The 20,449-nt window shown below is 38.1% G+C and overlaps 1 protein-coding gene and 1 pseudogene across 1 annotated transcript in view; both read right to left on the bottom strand.

The window, feature by feature from the left end:
- Window positions 1-964: 964 nt before the first annotated feature.
- BRI3 (brain protein I3) overlaps window positions 965-20,449 on the bottom strand; it is a 39,226-nt gene continuing 19,741 nt past the window's right edge. Inside the window, exon 3 of the mRNA XM_020965295.2 lies at window positions 965-1,454. Coding sequence (XP_020820954.1) covers window positions 1,322-1,454 — 133 coding nt within the window. The 3' untranslated portion in view covers window positions 965-1,321. The remainder of the gene's footprint in view (window positions 1,455-20,449) is intronic.
- On the bottom strand, window positions 5,231-11,761 carry LOC110193465 (glyceraldehyde-3-phosphate dehydrogenase pseudogene; annotated as a pseudogene).

Raw genomic sequence — 20,449 nt, 5'->3', positions numbered from 1 at the left:
ACACAAAAGGGAACTGAAGAGAGGCTTAAGGAAGGGGATTGGGGGGAGGAGATTGGATGGAATAACACGATTGGATCATTTGGCTTTTCCCCTGTGCCTACAACAGATCTTAGAAGTATAGCACACTGAGGTAGTGAACTTGCTGTCTTCTAGTCTACTACTGTCCTCGCTATGTAGTTTAGAGGAATACCTATGCCTGCCTGTCATCTTAACTACCTACCTACCTCACAAGGATGTTGTGAGGAATTTGCTCAGTTTGGATTTTAAAAATCTATACAGTTACATTCTGAGTGAGGTTATATGCCACATAAATTTCAAGATACTGCAGTTTAATTAAAAAAATCAATTCAAACATTCATTTTTTGTTCAGCTGATTTTCTGAATTATTACTTTAAAAAACAATTCTGAATGCATGTTATAAGTTATGCTTGGGAATCAGGACTGGGTTCAAATCCTGACTATGCCATTTACTTGCCCAATGTCACACTAATAGAAACAACCTCTCTGAGCCTCAATTTTCTCATCTGCACAGTGAGACTGAACTATATGACTTTCAAGGTTTCTTCTTCTTATTCTACATCAGTGATATAATCTATAAAATAACATGTCTAGCCAAAGTTACATATATTTTTAAAACCAATGTACAAGAAGCAAAATTCATGTGTTCCAGAAGATACAGCTAACTATATATGCAATTAAAATGTAAAAGTTAATAATGTTAAACCAGTAGGCTGTTTTTGGATAAGTGGAATAACCTACTGAAAGATAGTTTTTGTCTTTAGAAAACCAAGCCAAATAACCAAAGTAGTATTTCTCTTGTACTTTTACATGTTACATGTATTTTAAAGATAAAAAAATTTACAAAGCCATTTTTCATAACAAAACACGTCCAACATTTGGGCCATACCCAGTTTTACCATGGAGCACTGTACCTGATTTCACAGCAATGACTGAAGTCAGAGAGTTGAGGTGAGTTAACTTTATTTTTAAAAAATATACAGAAGTGACAATGTGCAAACATCAAATTAAGCAGGACCAGTTAAAATAGTATGAACCTCATTTATAAAAACAGCATTTCTCGATTTGCACAAAGTGAAAACTGCAAAAAAATAAGCCGTGTCTTAAATCAGAGTTGTCATTAACCTTGAAAGTAAGTCTGCTCTTTTCCATGTTCTGCAAACCACAAGCCCATGAAACACTGGCTATCCCATCACACCTTACAAAACAGTTCTGATACTTGATCAAAAAAAGCTATTATACAAGACATTTACATTAGAAAAAAGAAAAGTGGGGACAGGAAAGCTGGGTTGTGTTGTTCCATTTAAAAATAAACTACTCCACAGTTAGGACATTTTTGCCTTCTCAAAGCAAAACAGCAGATAAATCCAATGGGAAACAAGAGAATGGCCAAGAGGATACCTAGGCAGGTGAAGGACTCTTCCAAAACACCAACTCTGTTGAGGGGGGAAGAAAAAAAAAGAAGTTATACATACATCATAAGACAGTTTGATTTCAGAGTATTGTTGGGAACTTGCTATAACTTCTTCCTGGATAAAAACAACCATTTTATAGATGCAGAAACTAAGGCTCAGATCGCTTATTTGACTGCTTCATCTACTTTCTCTTATCTGCCACAGTCAGTGGACATATGGTTTATGATTTAACAGCTACCACACAGTCAAAGGAAGAGAAGCAACAACATTTAACTAAAGGGAGCTTTCATCCATAATGATAATTCATTTGGTCCAAAGACATAATTTCATGTTAGTGTACCATACTGTAGACTATTTACAAAAACAGTATCTATAGCCTTCAATTTAATAGCTATGTTTCAATCAAAAGTAAAACCATCTGAAAAGGTAATAGTGATTTCATGATGGGGAGGGGAGGTATTACGGTAAGGACCCACAAACATTTTTATTCATTGGCCATAAAATTCATCTCATTCCTCTACATCAACCAGGACCCAGAAGAAGAGGGGAAAGGCAAGAATTTGGACATATGGTAAATACCATTTACTATATCCTATGTACTTTAGTACTAAAATAAAGCTGAACTTTTTGCAAAATCCACAGACTACCCATTAAGTCAGAATGAAGCACACTCAGTATTTCACATAGATCATGCACAAGTTTTACATACAAAAACAATCTTCCTTACAAGAGAGAAGGGAAAGTGAAGAGACTTTTAAATAAATCTTTCCTTCTAGACAAGGAAACGCAACGCAAACTCTTCTATAACTGCAAGCTACATGGTTTCTTGTAAAGCATTTTACATGGCTTCCCACAGTCAAATGTTAAGGCTGCATCAGTCACTACATCTGGAAGGCCAGTTTCATGAGAAAGTTTAGCTCCATTTTTTATGTATGGTGCCCTGAAATTTCCTGCAAGAATTTCACCTACATAATGAGCAACTGTCTGTGAGTCTATGGTGAAGTGATGGAGTTTTTGAATCACCTCTGTCTGCAGGATAAGGAACTGAATGCTACTAACTTTGCAGCTGCTCTCCAAACAGTTTCTGGACAGAGTCAAACTTAAAAACAACTGCTTAAATAAGAGTTCCAAATTCATTACTTTCCAGCAGTTGCCAACCAGACTTCCCGGACAAGGTAACACAAAAGGTAGACATGGTTTTCTCCCTCCAACAAGACAAGCAGCTAAAGAGAAAGTGAAAAACGAGATTAACTGATATCCTCAATCCCTGAATGAACCACTTCTATCACTGAGAATCACATGAGAATCAGCTGCAAGAGGAAGAATTGTGAATTAATAAACAAGAAAGCAAAAAAATTATAAATAAAAACCAAAGTTAAATCTCTGGAGAAATAAATGCTATGACTTCACATTCATTTCCCCACCCTCCCCTCCCCCCTGCCCTTTCCTAATTTAAAACTATTATCATTCACATCTTTACCTGGTCCCCAGTTTAAGTTTGTCTCAAATTCCTGACAGAGTCAGGAAACCAGGGTTCTTGTCCCAGGTCAGACCTTGACTATCTACATGAGCTATCTCTGGCCCTCCCTTCCGGTGCTAAAATGCCATAATTATGCAAAAGAACCCTCCCTGATCTGTGTCAAAACAAGACGATGTTGACAACTGCAGAGACCTCACTCAGAAGAGGCAGAAAAGCAACCTCATTCTAATCCACTTGGCCTGGATGGAACTTTACAAGAGCTTAAAATATGTATTATTATATTCTCCTGATTCCTGGGTGTGATAAGCCTTATCCTTGAGCCAGGGAAGTAGATCATGTGCATATCACAGGCTTTCAGAAATACGTCATTTAGTCTTAGGCTCCTCTCCCTTTTGTTCAGCAGGACATGCAGCCTTTCTTTTAAAAGGAAATTAAAAAAAAAAATTTTAAGGCTTTTTATCCCAGAAAGAACAGGTATAATTTTTCAAGCACTTAATAAGATTAAAGTATGCTACTGTCGGATTTCTAAATTACCCAGATAACTTCTGTTCTAATTTAAATGTCAAATATGCCCATGTCCGTCCATCCATCCATCCATCCATCCATTTGTCCCCAAATATAATCATATATATCTCCTGCCTTCTATGGCTAAGTTCCTTGTAGGTGCTCTCACTTCCTCTACTTTCACTCTCTTCTTAATGCTCTACAGTCTGGTTTCCAATCTCATCATTCAACTGAAACTGCTCTCTCAAAAGTTACCACTGATCTCAATCTAATGGCTCTTTCTCAATCCTCATCCTTCTTGATCTCTTCACAGCCTCTGACACTGCTGATCACCCTCTTCTTGATACTCTCTTCTCTGTAGGTTTTCAGGACACTACCCTCTCTCCTGGTTTTCCTCCTACTTTTCTGACCTGTCCTCAGTTTCCTTTGCTAGATTCTTTATCCAGATCATGACTGCTAATTGTTGCAGTTTCATGGTGTGTTGTGAGGTCGTCTCAAAGAATTCAGAGTCAGACCACCTCTAATCCAAGTATAGGCATTTATTGAGGACTGACACCCCTCAGAACCAGCAACTTAGTAAGACAATACAGGCAAATTTATAGTGTAATGTTCCTGATTACACAACAGAAATTATTAATATTAAAAAGGCAGGAGGGATTTGTTAAGGGGTTAGGTAATAGGGGAAGGGTCAAACATCCTGGTGGTGCTGCTTTCTGATTGGCTAGCTATTGTAGTCCTGTCTAGTCAAGATGGATAGTTAGGTATTATGGTCCTGTCTTGGGCTAAATGGATGGTGTGATTGTGGTTGAGCACAAGAACACACCTGTTTAAACACATGAATTGGATCTGGGGGCAGTGGCTGTATTGAGTCTGGGGGCCTGACATGTGGTTAAAGCCAGACTGTATGGTTAAATCAGGACATGCCTGCTGTTCAGTGGGGCCCATAAGGCAGTTAGAATGTTCGGGCTGGGGGCAGCTTTATTAGGATTCCATCACTAACCGTAAGTGTTCAATAAGGCTCTGTCCTATGCCCTCCTCTTCTCCCTCTACACTATTTCACTTGGTGATCTCATCAACTCCTAAGGATTTAATTATCTCTATCCTGATAATTCTCAAATCTACTTATCCAGACCTAACCTCTCTGCTGACCTCCAGTCCCACATCTCCAACTGCCTACTAGACATCTCAAAACAATGTCCTATAAAAATCTTAAATTCAGCATGTCCAAAACAGAACTCATTATCTTTCCCTTCAAACCCTCTCCCTTTCCAAACTTCCCTGTTACTGTTGAGAACACCATCATCCTCCCAGTCACCCACGCTTGAAACCTAAATGTCATCTTTACCCCTAACTCTCAATCTCCCATATACAATCTGTTGTCAAGTACTATCTATTTTTACCTTTCTAATATCTCTTACATACAATCCCTTCTATACTATGAAACTGCCACCACCCTGGTGCAAGCCCTCATCACCTCATACCTGAACCTTCTGGTTGGTCTCACTACCCCCAAGTCTCTCCTCACTCCAATCTATCCTCCACTCATCTGTCAAAGTGATCTTCCCAAAGTTCTGACCACGTCACACTCACAAACACACCCCTAACTCAATAAACTCCAGTGAATCCAAGATCGAATATAAAATCCTTTCATAAGCTAGCCTCCTTGCCTGGCCCCTCACACCCCAACCTTTCCAGGACTCTTCCATCCAGTGAGACAAGAAGCTCAATCTCTCACCTAAGGGCATTTTTCACTGACTGTCTCTCATTCAGAGAATGCTATTCTCCACCCCCCCCACCCCACCCCCCCCACACACACACCTCACAACCAATATCTCTGCCTCCTGGCTTCCCAGCTTCTACAGGAAGCCTTTTTCAATCCTTTTTTTAAAAATAAATGTTGAGGCAGCTAGGTGGCACAGCACCAGCCCTGGAGTCAGGAGGATCTGAATTCAAATCCTGTCTCAGACCAGACACCTGACACTTAGTAGCTGTGTGACCTTGGGCAAGTCACTTAATCCCAACTGCCTATAAAAAAACAATAATAATAATAATAATAAATTCTCCCTATTTAAAAAAAACCAAATGTTAAAAATTGTTTTTCACATGTAATTGGGAAAAAAATAAAATATTAAAAAGAAAAACATTCATTTTTTAAATTGTTTATCTTCTCAAAGAGGGAGGGAGAGAATTTGGGACTTAAAATATTAAAAAAGGAATGCTAAAAAAAAGATAAATGGAACAAAATATAAAGCTAACTTTTATAACATTAATAATGGATTAAACATTCCAATAAAATGAAAGGAATGACAGACTGAATAAGGGGAAAAAATGCTGTGCATATCTGAGGGACAATTATTGTAAAGCCAGTTCTCTTCCACTGGCATACATCTGGTTGATAAAGAAAAAATAATTTGTAATATTGAGGAGAATATAAAATGACATTCTAATTCTCTTGCATAAAGAGCTCAAACCAGCCAAATTTGTCCATAAATGGCTTCATAGTTTCTACCTTCACACCCAATAGTAAAACTCAATTTGGATTTTACTCCACAAGCATCTATTTATTTAACACAAATTATGCAAGGCATTATGCCTATGGTGCTGGAAACACAAAAATGAACTGTTCCTGCCCTCAAGAAGCTTTCCTACTTCTGGATTTAACCAATCATCTAGTCTACAATAATGCCAAGTTGAGTAGCCTGCCAACTTGATAAGGGTAATTACTAGTGTCTTCTCAAGCCCTGGAGGATAATGAACTACTGAGGATGATGTTAACTTATACCGTTCTACCATGAAACTTTCCTAACAGTAATACTTCAATCTGGAAACTTCTAACTCATTCATTTTTCGAAACATTAACAGTTATAAAAGTAACATTAAAGGCACTATCAAAAAAGAATCAGAACAACATTAATGCATTGGTGGTGAAGTTGTGAACTGATCCAACCATTTTAGAGACCAATTTTGGAACTATGCCCAAAGGGCTATAAAAATGTGCATACCCTTTGACCCAGCAATAGTACTTCAAGGCTGTATCCCAAAGAGATCATAAAAATGGGAAAAGGACCCACATGTACAAAAATATTTATAGCAGCACTTTCTGTGGTGGCAAAGAATTGGAAATTGAGGACATGCCAATCAACTGGGGAATGGCTGAACAAGTTGTGGTATATGAACGTAATGGAATACTATTGTGCTATAAGAAACAATGAGGAAGCAGACTTCAGAAAAACCTGGAAAGACTTGTATGGACTGGTGCTGAGTGAAGTGAGCAGAACCAAGAGAATGTTGTACACGGTAACAGCTACAATGTGCGATGACTAACTTTGATAGACTTGGCTCTTCTCAGCAATGCAAGGATCTAAGACATCTCCAAAAGTCTCATGATGGAAAATGCTATCCACATCCACAGAAAGAGCTATGGAGTTTGATTTTTTTTCTCTTCTGTTTTGTTTTGTTCCTTCTTTCTTGTGGATCCTCCTATTGGTTCTAATTCTTCTTTACAACAAGACTAACGTGAAAATATGTTTTAACAGGAATGTATACGTAGAGCCTATATCAGATTTCATGCCATCTTGGGGAGGGAGGTGGGAAGGGGAGAAAATTTAAAACTCAAAAGCTTATGGAAGTGAATACTAAAAACTAAAAATAAATTAATTTAAAAAATAAAATTTTTAAAAAAGAATCAGAACAACATAACTGTAAAGAAACCTTAGAAAGCATCTAATTAAATTCTTCATTTTATAGAGAAGGGAACCAAACCCTTAGGCTAGTTAATAACAGAACAGGGTTGGAATCCAGGTTTCCCATCTCCTTCACTACACCATGTTGCATTTCTCCTAAAGGATAAACATGAAAAAGTCACTTCATATCATCTATCTGGGTGTCAGTTTCACCATCTGTAAAAAGACAAGATAAACTCTATGATTCTATGGTTTTATATCTATACGTGACCCATATAATTTAAAAGAGTGGTCTGAGAAACCAGAAGAAACTTAAGGAAGAAGTCAAGGTCTAGTCACACTGGAAGGTGGCTCTGTAAAATCTGTATGGTTAAGCGCATACATAATTTAAGAAGCTAGGAAGCCAGCCCTCCATATTCTACCTCAAAAGTCCATGTTAAAGGCTGACTTCAGAAAAACCTGGAAAGACTTGTATGGTCTGATGTTGAGTGAAGTGAGCAGAACCAAGAGAACGTTGTACACAACAACAGCCACGTTGTGAGATGACTAACATTGATAAATTTAACCTTTCCCAGCAATACAAACATCTCCAAAGGCCTCATGATGGAAAATGCTATCCACATCCAAAGTACTATGGGATTTGAATGCAGATCAAAGCATACTATTTGCTATTTTTTTCTCTTCTGTTGAGTTTTGTTTCCTCTTTCTGGTGGTTCCTCCTGTTGGTTCTAATTCTTACTTACAACATCACTAATGTGAAAATATATTTAATAGGAATGTATAAGTATAGCCTATATCAGATTGTGTGCCATATTGGGGAGAGCAGTGGGGAGGAAGGGGGAGAAAAATTTTAAACTCAAAAGCATATGGAAGTGATTGTTGATAAATCAAAATAAATTAATTTTAAAAAAAGAGGGAGTTGTAACAGAGGCACGAGGCCTTCATAGTTCTAACCTCTTAATGTGGCAACTTGTTCAGAAATGTTGAAAATTAAAGATTTCTCCTTATTAAACGAAGGGGAAGGAAAATTTCCCTATATTCCAAAATAAAAAAGCAATTTTTTGTGTGTGGTAGCAGAACAGAAAGACAAGCCTAGAGATAAAATGGATAACTGAACAAATCATAGCATACATGTGATTGAAGAAGATTGCCCAATAAGAAATGATGAATGTGAATAATTAATCATTGAATGTAACATAGAAGGAAGACACAGGAACTGATGCAGAGTGAAGGAAGGAGAACCAGGAGAACAGTAGACATAGTGGCTACTTTTAATGTAAATGAAATCAACAGAACTGTGAGCTGAGATGATATGCAAGGAACAATCTTGGTCCCCAAAAAAAGAACAAGAAACTCTCTCCTCTTTTCAATAGAGAGGCGGGGAATCAAAGAAACAGAATGTAATATTTTCCTTGCTCAATTATGGTAAACTTTTTCTCTGTTACAAGGGAGAATTCAGGGAGGAGAATTATTGTCATTAGAAAAAAGGATCAATAAAACTTATTAAAATAAAAAAAAGTCCATGTTAAAAACTCAATATGTCACTATCTACTTGAAGACAAATATACTATCTCCACTTTGTCCTCTCTAAAAGGGTGTGGAAAAACTATTCTGCTCTTAAGATTTTAACATGATTCAGAAAGTGGATGGTTTTAGACAAAGTCCCATGCATTTATCTATTGGATAGTTATTTAACAGTTAAACAATGTTTTGAAGAAACCATACATACTTGAGAAAGATTTTTGATCCTTCAGACACCTTTTTGATCAAGGTCCTCTGGGGAACAAAGTGTGTTTTAGAATACGAAGTATTCTCAATTATCCCAACCTTTTACATCATCTCCTTGCTATTTTCCCCCTGGGAGGGAGGACTGAATGGCTTTATAGTCTTTTTTTTGTTTTTTTGGCTTTGGCTTTATACTCTTGGTATTGTTTAGCTTTCTTTCATTTTGCACTGAATATGGTGACTTTATTGATGGTACCCAATATGGGACTCTATGCTTCTCTTCCCTACTACAGGGGTGCTTTGGGGCAAGGATGTGAATGGAGCATGGGATCCCCAGTATAGGGAGATGGGTTAGAGATATGGGCTTCCCAGTAATGGAACTTCTTTTTTGGCTGGGAATGAAGATCCAAGGCTTTCCACTTTACTCCTTGGAGACCATGTAGATGATAAGGTCTACTACACGGCTGCTATCACCATACTCATTGACATACCAGGAAATTGGCTTGACAAAATGGTCATTGAGGGCAATACCAATGCCAACATCACAGGCAGAAGAGTTTTAAAGTCACGGGAAACAACCTGGTCTTCTGTGTAGCCCAAGATGCTCTTCAAGAGTCCTTCTGATGATTGCTTCACCACTTTCTTGATATCATCATATCTGGCAAGTTTCTCCAGATATCAGATCAGATCCACAACAGATAAGGAGTAGGAACACAGTCATACCTGTGAGCTTCCCATTCAGTTTGGTATGACCTTGCCTACAGATTTAACAGCACCAGTGGAAGCAAGGAGGTTTGTTTTGGCACAGCTTGCCAGAGAGACCATCTACTGTCTTCTGGATAGCAGTAATGGCATGGACTGTGGTCATGAGTATTTCCACAATGCAAAAGTTGTCATGAATAATATTGGCCAAGGAGGCAAAGTAGTTGGTAGTGCAGGAGTCATTACTGACAATCTTAAGGGAATTATCTTATTTCTCATGGTTCACTCCCATCATGAACATAGAGGCATCTGCAGAAGGAGCAGAGATAATGACCCTCTTGGCTCCACCCTTCAAGTGAGCTCTGGTCTTTTCCATGGTGATAAAGATGCCAGCGGATTCTACAACATACTCAGCCCCAACAGCTCCCCATTTAATACTGGTGGAATTCAGCTCCCGGAATATGGTAATGGCTTTTCCATTGATCATCAGCCCTTGAACTTTCAATGGGTGGAATCACAACGGAACATATGAACCATGTAGTTGAGGTCAACAAAGGGGTCATGGATGGCCACAATATCTACTCTACCTGAGCTAAATGCAACCCTGGTCACCAGGCACCCAATACAGCCAAATCCATTGATTCCAACTTTCAACATCTTGTCTCAGGGATTCAAGTGCAGCAGCAGATGCTGGTCCCAAACTTGGGAGAAGAGCTGTGAGACTTAGATTTCTTTTCAAAGATTTTTCCTATACAAAAGATTGACTTGACTGCTCCAAATGGACTCTAATTATCAACAGCAAAATGAAAAGAACACTAGATTTCAAGTGACCACTAACAAGTCCTTTTACATGCTAAACCTCAATTTCTTCTCCAAAAAAAGTGGGAGTGATATTCTGATGCTCCGTTCTAGAATTGAGTATGGACAGGTCCCACCTAGCTAGAAAGGCTTCAGGTCCACCATTGAAGGTTCTGCAAGTCTTACCCCCAAAAGGGTAGTTCAAATCAGAGGTTCTTAATCTTCTGTGCATCATGGGCCCCTGCCTGGGAAGTCTGATGAAGCCAAAGGACCTTCCCAGAATAATATCCCATAAATTAAAACACCAAGATTCCAGAAAAAATCAATTATATTGAAATAAATGTTATTTTTTCCCATGCAAGTTCAAAGACACCCCCACCAAAAAGCAATCTATCCACAGAACCCTTAGAATCTGTGGATCCCAGTTGAAGAGTCCCTGATCTACATGGCAATTCATTTTATTTTTTGCCCACTACAATTTATAGAGTCAGTTTACCTAGGACTATAGGACAGCCTACTATGCACATTAAAGTATGCACGGACTGGATTCTGTTGGTGGAAATCTGTGTTTTAGTCTTAGCTATACCACTAACTATGAAACCACAAACAAGTCACTAACACTACAAGCCTCAGTTTATCTCTCTGTAAAACAAAGGGTTGGACTACAGAGGCCAAGTGACCAGCCTAAGGAAATATAGTTAGTGGCAGAGGCAAAACTCAACCCAGGCCTCCTGATCCAAAGTCCAATGTTTGCATTTAACACTTCCATTCAAATTTTCCCTAAATTGCTGTGACTTAAGATTTTGAAAGGAATAACTTCTAAATGGAAACAGACTACCAACACTGGATCTCAAGTAAAACACTACAATAAGGCAACTTTAAAGGTCAAACTCTTTGGGAAGGGAGAGAATTTGGTTGGATAAGCCCAAGAGCAAAAAGCACTTCTGACAACATCCTGATTTCACTTGTGAAATATTGCACAAGTACAATCTCTGACAGTCCACCATTGCCTACAGAAACCAGTCATTCAGCCGGGTGACAAGGAAAAGTAGGATGTGTACATCTTCCTCTCCAGAACTATTAGGAAAACCACAAGACAGCAAAGGTAGTGACTCAGATTTTCTCTATGTACTATTCTATAGATTTCAGAAAGGAAGTTACTATACATCTGACTAACCAGTAAGAGACCTATTGGTCCAAACACTAAACTGGATAAGGCTAACCAAAGTTTTATGGGTTCAATCCCCGAATCTTTAGAATTGTCTCATAGCAACAGACCATTTTTCAAATGGCCCATAGTTTGGGGAAAAGATGTAGGGGGTGATTTTTTTTTTCAGTCTTGCATTCATTCATTCATTCATTCATTCATTTTAGCTTCTAATTAATTTATTTTTAGTTTTCAACATTCACTTCCACAGGATTTTGAGTTCCAAATTTTCTCCCCATCTCATCCCTCCCCCCCACCCCAAGAAGGTATGCATTCTGAATACCCCTTCTCCTAATCTGCCCTCCCTTCAATCTCTTCTCCCCTTCTCTTATGCCCTATACCTTCAATTTTCCTGTAAGGCAGGATAGATTTCTATACTGCATTTCCTATATATCTTATTTCCCAGTTGCATGTGAAAACTACTTTTTTAAACATTAGTTTTTAAAACCTTGGGTTCCCAATTTTCTCCCTTCCTCCTTCCCCATCCACCCTCATTGAGAAGGCAAGCAACTTGATACAGTTATATATGTGTAGTCATACAAAACACTTCCATAGTGGTCATGTTGTGAAAAACTAAGTATATTTCCCTTAATATTATCCCACTCCCCATTTATTCTATTCTCTCTTTTGACTCTGTCCCTCCTTAGAAGTGTTTGCTTCTGATTACCCCCTCCCCCAATCTGTCCTCCTCTCTATCATCCCCCCGCTGTCTTGTCCCCTTCCTCTCGTATTTTCCTGTAGGGTAAGATAAGATTTCCATACCCAATGAAGTCTGTATGTTATTCCCTCCTTAAGCCAAATCCTATGAGAATAAGATTCACTCATTCCCTCTCACCTTCCCCCACTTCCCCTCCAGTGTAAAAGCCTTTTCTTGTCTGTTTTATGTGAGATAATTTACCCTATTCTACCTCTCCCTTTCTCCTTCTCCCAGTACAATCCTCTCTCACCCTTTAATTTTATTCTCCAGATATCACCCCTTCATCTTCAACTCAACTCACCCTGTGCCCTCTATCTATCTATCTATCTATCTATCTATATATATATATATATATATATACACATATATGTATATATATATACATACATACATATACATATATATATGTATATATATACATACATATACATATATATATGTATATATATACATACATACATATAATTTTTTCCCTCCAACTACCCTAACACTGATAAAGGTCTCATGAGTTACAAATACCATCTTTCCATGCAGGATTGTAAACTGTTCACCTTAATAAGTTAGGGTGTAATTTTGCAAAGGGTGTGCAAGTGCAAATCTAGTCCCCTCTCACCTCCCCATCAGGGAAAATAACTCAAAGAGCACATTTTATAAATCATGACTCAGTAACATCCCCTTACAATACAATCTATGTAACAAACCATTACATCATGAGCTCCTTGAGAACAGGGACTGTCTTTTGACTCTTCTTGTATCCCCAGTGCTTAGCACAGGGCCTGGCATCTAGTAAACACAATAACATTTACTGACTGACTCATCTTGTTGTTATCATATTGTTATTCAACTACGACCTGACAAAAGCCTTAAAAAGTTAATATCATGAGCTGGGTCTCAAATTACAATAGCTTACTATTTTATCTTGCCAGTTTTATCTTACCAGACACAGGAACTATATTCTGATTTAAAATGTTAAACTTCAGTATCATCAATTCACATCAATGTAGCACCTCTTCAGAACAGAAGTTCAAAGTACACATTAACTTAGCAAAGATCCAAGCAAACCAAAGGGTCCATCCACCCTCCTTCCCCTCATCACTCAATCCAGGTAAGACATCCTGCGCAGTGTGTACTCTTAGCCCCAGAAGCAAGTTTTAATAAGATGACAATATTCGTAACTAGCCAATTTGGGCTAGAGGACAGAACCTGCTAAAATAGAGGAGCCTCGATTTTCTTTCGTTTTAAGGTTTACAATAATACAAATTACCAAGTGATAGCATGATTTTACAGATGGAAAGACTTAAGACTAAAGACATGTTAAGTGGCTTCTACACCCACAAAGCTCCTAAGGATAAAAGCCAGAATTCAAGCCTACATCTCCTGACTCCAAATCAGGCCTCTCTCCCTTCTCAGGAGACAAAAGTTGTGTGGGGTAAGTCCAAACAGTGGGGAGATATGGGTTTGGATCTTTTCTCAGACACTTAATAGCTGTGCAACCCTGGACAAATCATTTAACCTATGAGCCTCAATTTCTCCATTAGTAAAGTAAAACAGCAGGACACATTTCACAAAATTGTGGTGAGGATCAAATAAGATAATGAGCTTTGCAAACGTTAAAGCCTACAGAAATATAAGCTTTTTTCCACAACAAACATTTATCAAGTACCTACTGTTTTCAATGTACTGTTCAAGGCACTAGAAATACAAAGATAAAAATAAAACCATGCAGCCAAGAGAGTATAACCCTGCCCCAACTACCATGTTGTTCCCATTGAGTAAAGTCCTTAAAGGTTTTCCAGGGAGAAAGGCTGCCTTTTCCAAAGCCTCCTCCAGAAAAAAGTATCAATTTAATGAAGAAGTGTGATTATGCAAACTCTCTTAGCTAAGATACAGTGATTCACAAAGGTCTCCCTGGAAAATATCCCAGGTTGTCAAAAAAAAAAAAAAAAGACGACTGCTTAAAACTGTCTAATCACTTTAAGTTAAAACTACAAGGATATCTCCCTCACAAACTTAGGAGTCCATCATGACCAATTTAATTAATGCCAACCATTCTAGTTCTTTACCTAAAAGAGGCCACCAGAAATTAGGGCACAAACTAACCAAAAAGGGGGGGATGCTAAATCTGGCTCCTTCTTTGTAAGTTCTCCCTGAAACAGCTTGCATTTTAAAAAATTAACCCACATTTATGGAAAAAAAAAAGCCCAATACCCTGGTCCAAACATAACCCAAAAACAGGCTTATATATTAGATGGTCTACTTTTGTTTTCCCAACACTAGGTGCTTTGAGGGTTATTTTAAGTAATCACACATAAGCCTCCAGCTACACCCTACACTACAAGTTTTACTACTAACTGGCATATACATTACTCTTTCAGTCGTTTTTCAGTCATGTCTGACTCTTCATGACCTCATTTGGGGTTTTCTTGGCAAAGATACTGGAGTGGTTTGCCATTTCATCTTCAGCTCGTTTTACAGATGAGGAAACTGAGGCAAACAGGGTTAAGTAACCTGCCAAGGGTCACACAGCCTGTAAGCATCTTAGGCCAGATTTGAACTCAGGGAGATGAATCTTCCTGACTCCAGGCCTGGCTCTCTATCCATTGTGCCACTTCACTGCTCCACATACACTACTTAAAATCTCCCGAAGAAACAAGTCATCATGTCATCTACATAAAGCGATATTTGGGGTTTTCCACAGGATGATTGAGACACTAACCATGTAATCAAGTAGGATTTTTCTAACAATATTTTCTCCTGTGCATGGTCCTCTAAAAACACTTGATACTGACTCAAGCATTTCCTTTGCAATCTTCACAACAGAATGTGAGCTCCTGGAGAGGAAGGACTTTTTTTTCTTCTGTGTATCCCTAGTACCAAACACAATATTTGTCTGGCACATAGTAAGTACTTAATAAGGGCCTGTGGGATTGAACTGAAAGCAGCACAGGACATTGAAAAGAAATTTGAATTCACAGGACCTGGGTTCAAATCCAGCCCTTGTCACTACTTGTGGGGGCAAGTCATATCAATTTCCTCATCTGTACAATGAGGGGTTTGGACCAGCCTCTAAGGTCCCTTCCAGCTGTAAATCTGTGGCCCTCTACATTGGATTCTTAACATTATCATTTTTCCACTTTTATTGAGAGCTGCAGGACTAATATTGACAGAGTCATTCTGAAATGATATTTCTAAGAGTGTGGAAGTTATATTCACGGAAAAACTTAACCAGTTTTGTTAAAAGCCAAGTCTGTAACAAAAAATGCAACAGACTGAGAAGTCAGAAGACTACTGTCTTCTACTGTCCCAGGTTCTTCCACCACTTTGTACAAGTCACTTGAGCCCTCCCGGCTTTAGTTTGCTTATCATACATTACAGAGGTGGAATTAGATGGTCTCTATGGTTTATTCCAACTTTAAAATTCTATGATGCTATTATTGGTCTTCAAGTCAAAAAATATTACTAATCCCCTATAACATTACAATTTTTTTTTACTTGAGAACAGACAATAGCATCATGGAATTTTAAAGTTGGAATAAACCTTAGAGACTATCTAATTCCACCTCTTTAAAAAAATTATTAATCCCCTATAACTTCAGAAAGGACAGCTACATGACATAGTGGATAAAGCAGTGGCCCTGATGGAGTCAGGAGGACCTGAGTTCAAATGTGACCTCAGACACTAGCTGTATGACCCTGGGTAAGTCACTTCACCTCGTTTGCTTCAGTTTCATCATCTATAAAATGAGCTGGAAAAATGGCAAACCACTCCAGTATCTTTGCCAAGAAAACCCCAAATGGGGTCATGAACTGAAGTAACTCAACAACACAACTTCAGAAACCAAAGGAAAAGATGGAACAAATGTGCCCAAGACATTTATTTAAGTCCTAAAGCAAAGCATTAAGGATTTTGAGCTCTCAGGTCCAATACTGTTATGATAGATTAAAACAAAATTCTATAATGGTACTAGGTGGAAAAGTAGACAGCTAAAAGAATATGAATTTTGCCATTTAGTGTCCATACAACAAAATTCTAACAAAGGCAAAGAACAGAATCCCCTTGCCCTTCATTCAAACAGATTTGAACTTTGAATATTGCTCTCTCTAGACAATCAGAATTTTAAAGCTAGAATGAAACTTGGAAAAAATTTAGTCCCTCCCCTTCTATTATTACCAACTTTTAATTAGGAACCTTGGGAGCCAGAATTAAAAAGTACCAGGGCACGAAGAATCTCTTTGCCCTGAAGAAGCAACTACTCATCTCCATCTCAACCTGTTCTTACATGCCTTACTTCTTTGTCCCCTACAAATGCAAGGAGACAAAGTCTAAGTCAAGACAGGGCAAGTCCTAGCTATTTATCCCTTGGCTAAGAAGACGATCTTAACGTGAAGGTCTTCTTTTAAAAGCTTTCTCAAGAATCTGTTTAGCATTTTTTCCCCCTTTCTTTAAGAATTATTCTCCCAAGTCAAAGGTGTGTTGGGTGCTTTGGGCTTTTTTTTTTGGGAGGAAGGGGAACAGGGAAGTGAAGATATTAACTAATTTTTGTATACTTTATTTGATTCAGTACTTTTAATAAATAACAAGGAATTGGCACTTATTAACTAAGAATGGCAATCATTTCACATGCTTGATATAAATATGAGCAAAAGGTGAAGGTTCAATTAGAGTACAAACTACTATTGAAGGGGCAAAAATAGGGGTAAGTGAAAACAACAGGACACCCAAAAGCCACTTTCGTTTCACCGTCTGTCCCTACTTGTCAGCAATGATATGACCAGCATACATTCAATAAACATTTGAGTGTCTATTGCACAGTCAGCTAAAAGAAGCGCACAAATAAATCTGCCCTGGCAGATGAGCCAAAGGATTGGCCAAACACCTACAAATATTAGCTGCTTCATAATTAAAATTTAGCAATATTAGTTCTCTGTAACTAAAGACTTGTGATTATGAGCTTGTAAGATTCAACAGAATTAGAAGTAGTGCATAATAGACTAGGCACTTCCAGTCAACAGGAACATGCAATTAGGAAGGCTTTCCTCAAAGAACTAACTACTTCCCTACCCCACCTGGATACTGTCCAAGTATCCTAAAACAATGTCCAATATTCTAATAAGACTGTCCCAAAGACTTGACTAGAATAATACCATCATCTTGTAATAGACTGTCCTAAAGGAAAGCATCAAAGAGGCTTTGTCAGTAGTGCAGAGCTCAATTTCAAACTATCTAATTTGACTCTCCAACAAAAACCCTTTTGCTACAGGAGGTCATCTCAACGCCTATACACATCATACTTGGTTTTTTTGGGGGGGGTTTTGGGGGCTTTTTGCTGAGGCAATGGGGGTTAAGTGACTTGCCCAGGGTCACACAGCTAGTTAAGCGTCAAATATCTGAGGCCATATTTGAACTCAAGTCCTCTTGACTCCAAGGCTGGAGCTCTATGCACTGCGCCACCTAGCTGCCCCCACATACTCCATTTTAAACACTAAGACTTTTCTAATGCTGTCCACTACTACTACTACTACTACTACCTTTTTTCTACTCCTTTTTCATGTTAAAATCTCCCCCATTTCCAGTCCCACCTTTTCCATAAAGCTTTCCTTACTAGTATCCAAAGTCCTCTTTGGTCTAATCTCATCTCAACTCCCACAGTATTTGTGACTCATAGCAAGTCAAAAATCTCTCACTGGCCCAAGGAAAGCTATAAATCAGAGTAGGTACTCATCTACAGGGACAAAGAAATTTTTTCACAGGGAGCTCCTTATACTAATGAAATCAAGGTCCAGTCAAACAAACAAACAAAACAAAAACCAATTAAATTACAGGGTCAGTCCAAAAATCAAAACAAAAACCTTTTACAAGTTTTTTTAAGTTACAAAAGAAACTAAGCTGATAGAAGGAAAAAGCATTTTAATTTCTTCATCTGTAAAATACAGGGATTATACTTGACACTAACATTCTATAAGTCTATATGAAGAAGATATATAAATGACAAAATGGACAAATTCAGAGAACTTTAGCAAGATATGAATGAAAAGAACTATTTTTTACAGTAACAACACTCTAAAGAAAAACAAAAGCTAATCACAACTTTAGAAAACTGATAATGACAACATCCCTCCCACTTCTTGGTCTAGAAGTGTGGGCTACAGGTGTAGAATCCTCACAGAACCACAACACAAATGTTCTGTTTGACTAAATTTTCATCACAATGGAGAGCTTGTGGGAGTCAGAGGGGTAAAAAGGAGAAACTGAGGGGAAAGTGGAAGAGGTAGTGACAGTGATGCCAAAAATAAATTGAGAGCAAAGAGCATCAATGAAATATCTTTAAAATACAAAGGAAACCACAATGCGATTCAGAGAGGGACGTGAAGCAAGACAATATTGGTACTAATCATGTTAAAGTTAACGTATACTAAAAGGGCTAGATTATATATAATTGACTCACAGTTTCATGTACAATCTTCATTTTCTGACCTTTCTATGTATGGTAATTCCATGTCTGTTGATGATTTTCTAGTTCATAATAAAAAATTAAGAAATTACATATACTGGGGCGGAAATCCACGAACTTGAGAAGAAGAAACATGGAGACCTTTTGGATGAGATTCCAAGAAGAAAAACTAAACTGATGTGGTGTGGGAATGTATTACAAATTAACTGCCCTAGCACAAAAAATAGTTGATGAGTTCTCAGAGATCACAAAACTGAAAGAAGCAAAATGTATCAGTGATGAGGAACTTCAACTACCAGGCAATTCTGCTACAAGTGAAAAATCTGACACATTCATCTCTTAGAAAGAAGAGGAAGTAATCAGGGGAAGTGCGCCTTTGGATCTGATTCCAGTCAATAAAGAAGAGCTTGTTGGTACAGTTTAAGTAACACAGAATCTTAGGAGAAAATGGCTATATCATAGTAGGGCTTTTGATAACTAAGGAAGACATTGCTGGTCCAATGTCTTTGTCTATCTGAGCCTTTAAGAAATTCAAACTTCAAAAAGTTCAGAGAAAAGTTAGGCATGATCATGTGGCTTGAGACAAAATTGTCAAAAGTTACCCAAAAATTCACTGAACTGTTATAATACTCCTTGATGAGAATGAGGATGAGCTAGCATTTATATGTTACTTGCAAAGAGCTTTACAAATATTATCTCAACTGAGTCTCACAACAATCCTAGGAAGTAAGTGCTACTATTATCCCCATTTCACAGATGAGGAAACTGAAGCAAACAGTGGCTTGGCTAAAGTCACACTGATATTGAATGTCTGAGACATTATGAACTCAGGTATTCCTGACTCCAGATCCAGAGTGATATTCACAGTCCCACCTACCTGCCCTCTTGACCCAAGTGATACTCACAAAGCATATATACTCCAAAGATGTCAAAGACAGCAGAGACAGCAGGAAAGGATTTGTGTGTGCAAAAGCATAGCAGAACTTTTATTGTAACAAAGAACTAGAAACAAAGTGGTTGCCATGGAAAGTGGGAACTAAAACTGGGGAAGGGTCGGACACAAGTCATAATACATAAAACATAACAGAACATTATTGTACTGTAAGAAATGATTCAAGGTAAAAAGAATCAGAGAAACCTGGAAAAAATTGTACAAACTGATAGTAGAGAGTACAGTAAGCAAGTATGAGAACAATTTATACAATGATCACTCTAAAGAAAACCAAGCGAAAGATGTGAAAACTCTGACCAATGCAGCAATCCACAATGACTTCAGAAGGCTGATGATGACGCACGCCCCCTTCCTCTCAGCAGAGATAATAGACTAGAATGAGACATATATTTTCAGACACAGTTAATGTGCTGATTTTTATTTGTTACCGAGGAGGACTTCTATGTAGGTAGTAGGTAGTGTTAGTGATGAAAAAAAAAAAGATGACAACAATAAAACATTAAAAATGCACCAAATAGGGTAAAAGAAAGTTCAGGGGAAGATACAAACAAGCAGAGCAATGTTGTTACTGTTGCTGTTCAGTGGTCTTCAGTCCTGTCCAACTCTTCGTGACCCCATTTGGAATTTTCTTGGTAAAGATATTAGAGTGGTTTGCCATTCCCTTCTCCAGATCATTTTGCAGATGTGGAAACCAAGGCAAACAGGGTTAAGTGACTTGCCCAGGGTCACACAGCTAATAAGTGTTTAAGGCCAGATTTGAACTCCAGAAGATGAGTCTTCCTGACTCCAGGCCAGGCACTCTATCCACTGCAACAC

The sequence above is a fragment of the Phascolarctos cinereus genome, unplaced genomic scaffold, assembly GCF_003287225.1.
Source record: "Phascolarctos cinereus isolate Bilbo 61053 unplaced genomic scaffold, phaCin_HiC Scaffold_4;HRSCAF=312, whole genome shotgun sequence".
NCBI classification, from domain to species: Eukaryota; Metazoa; Chordata; class Mammalia; order Diprotodontia; family Phascolarctidae; genus Phascolarctos; species Phascolarctos cinereus.
This window is presented reverse-complemented; position numbering and strand designations above follow the sequence as displayed.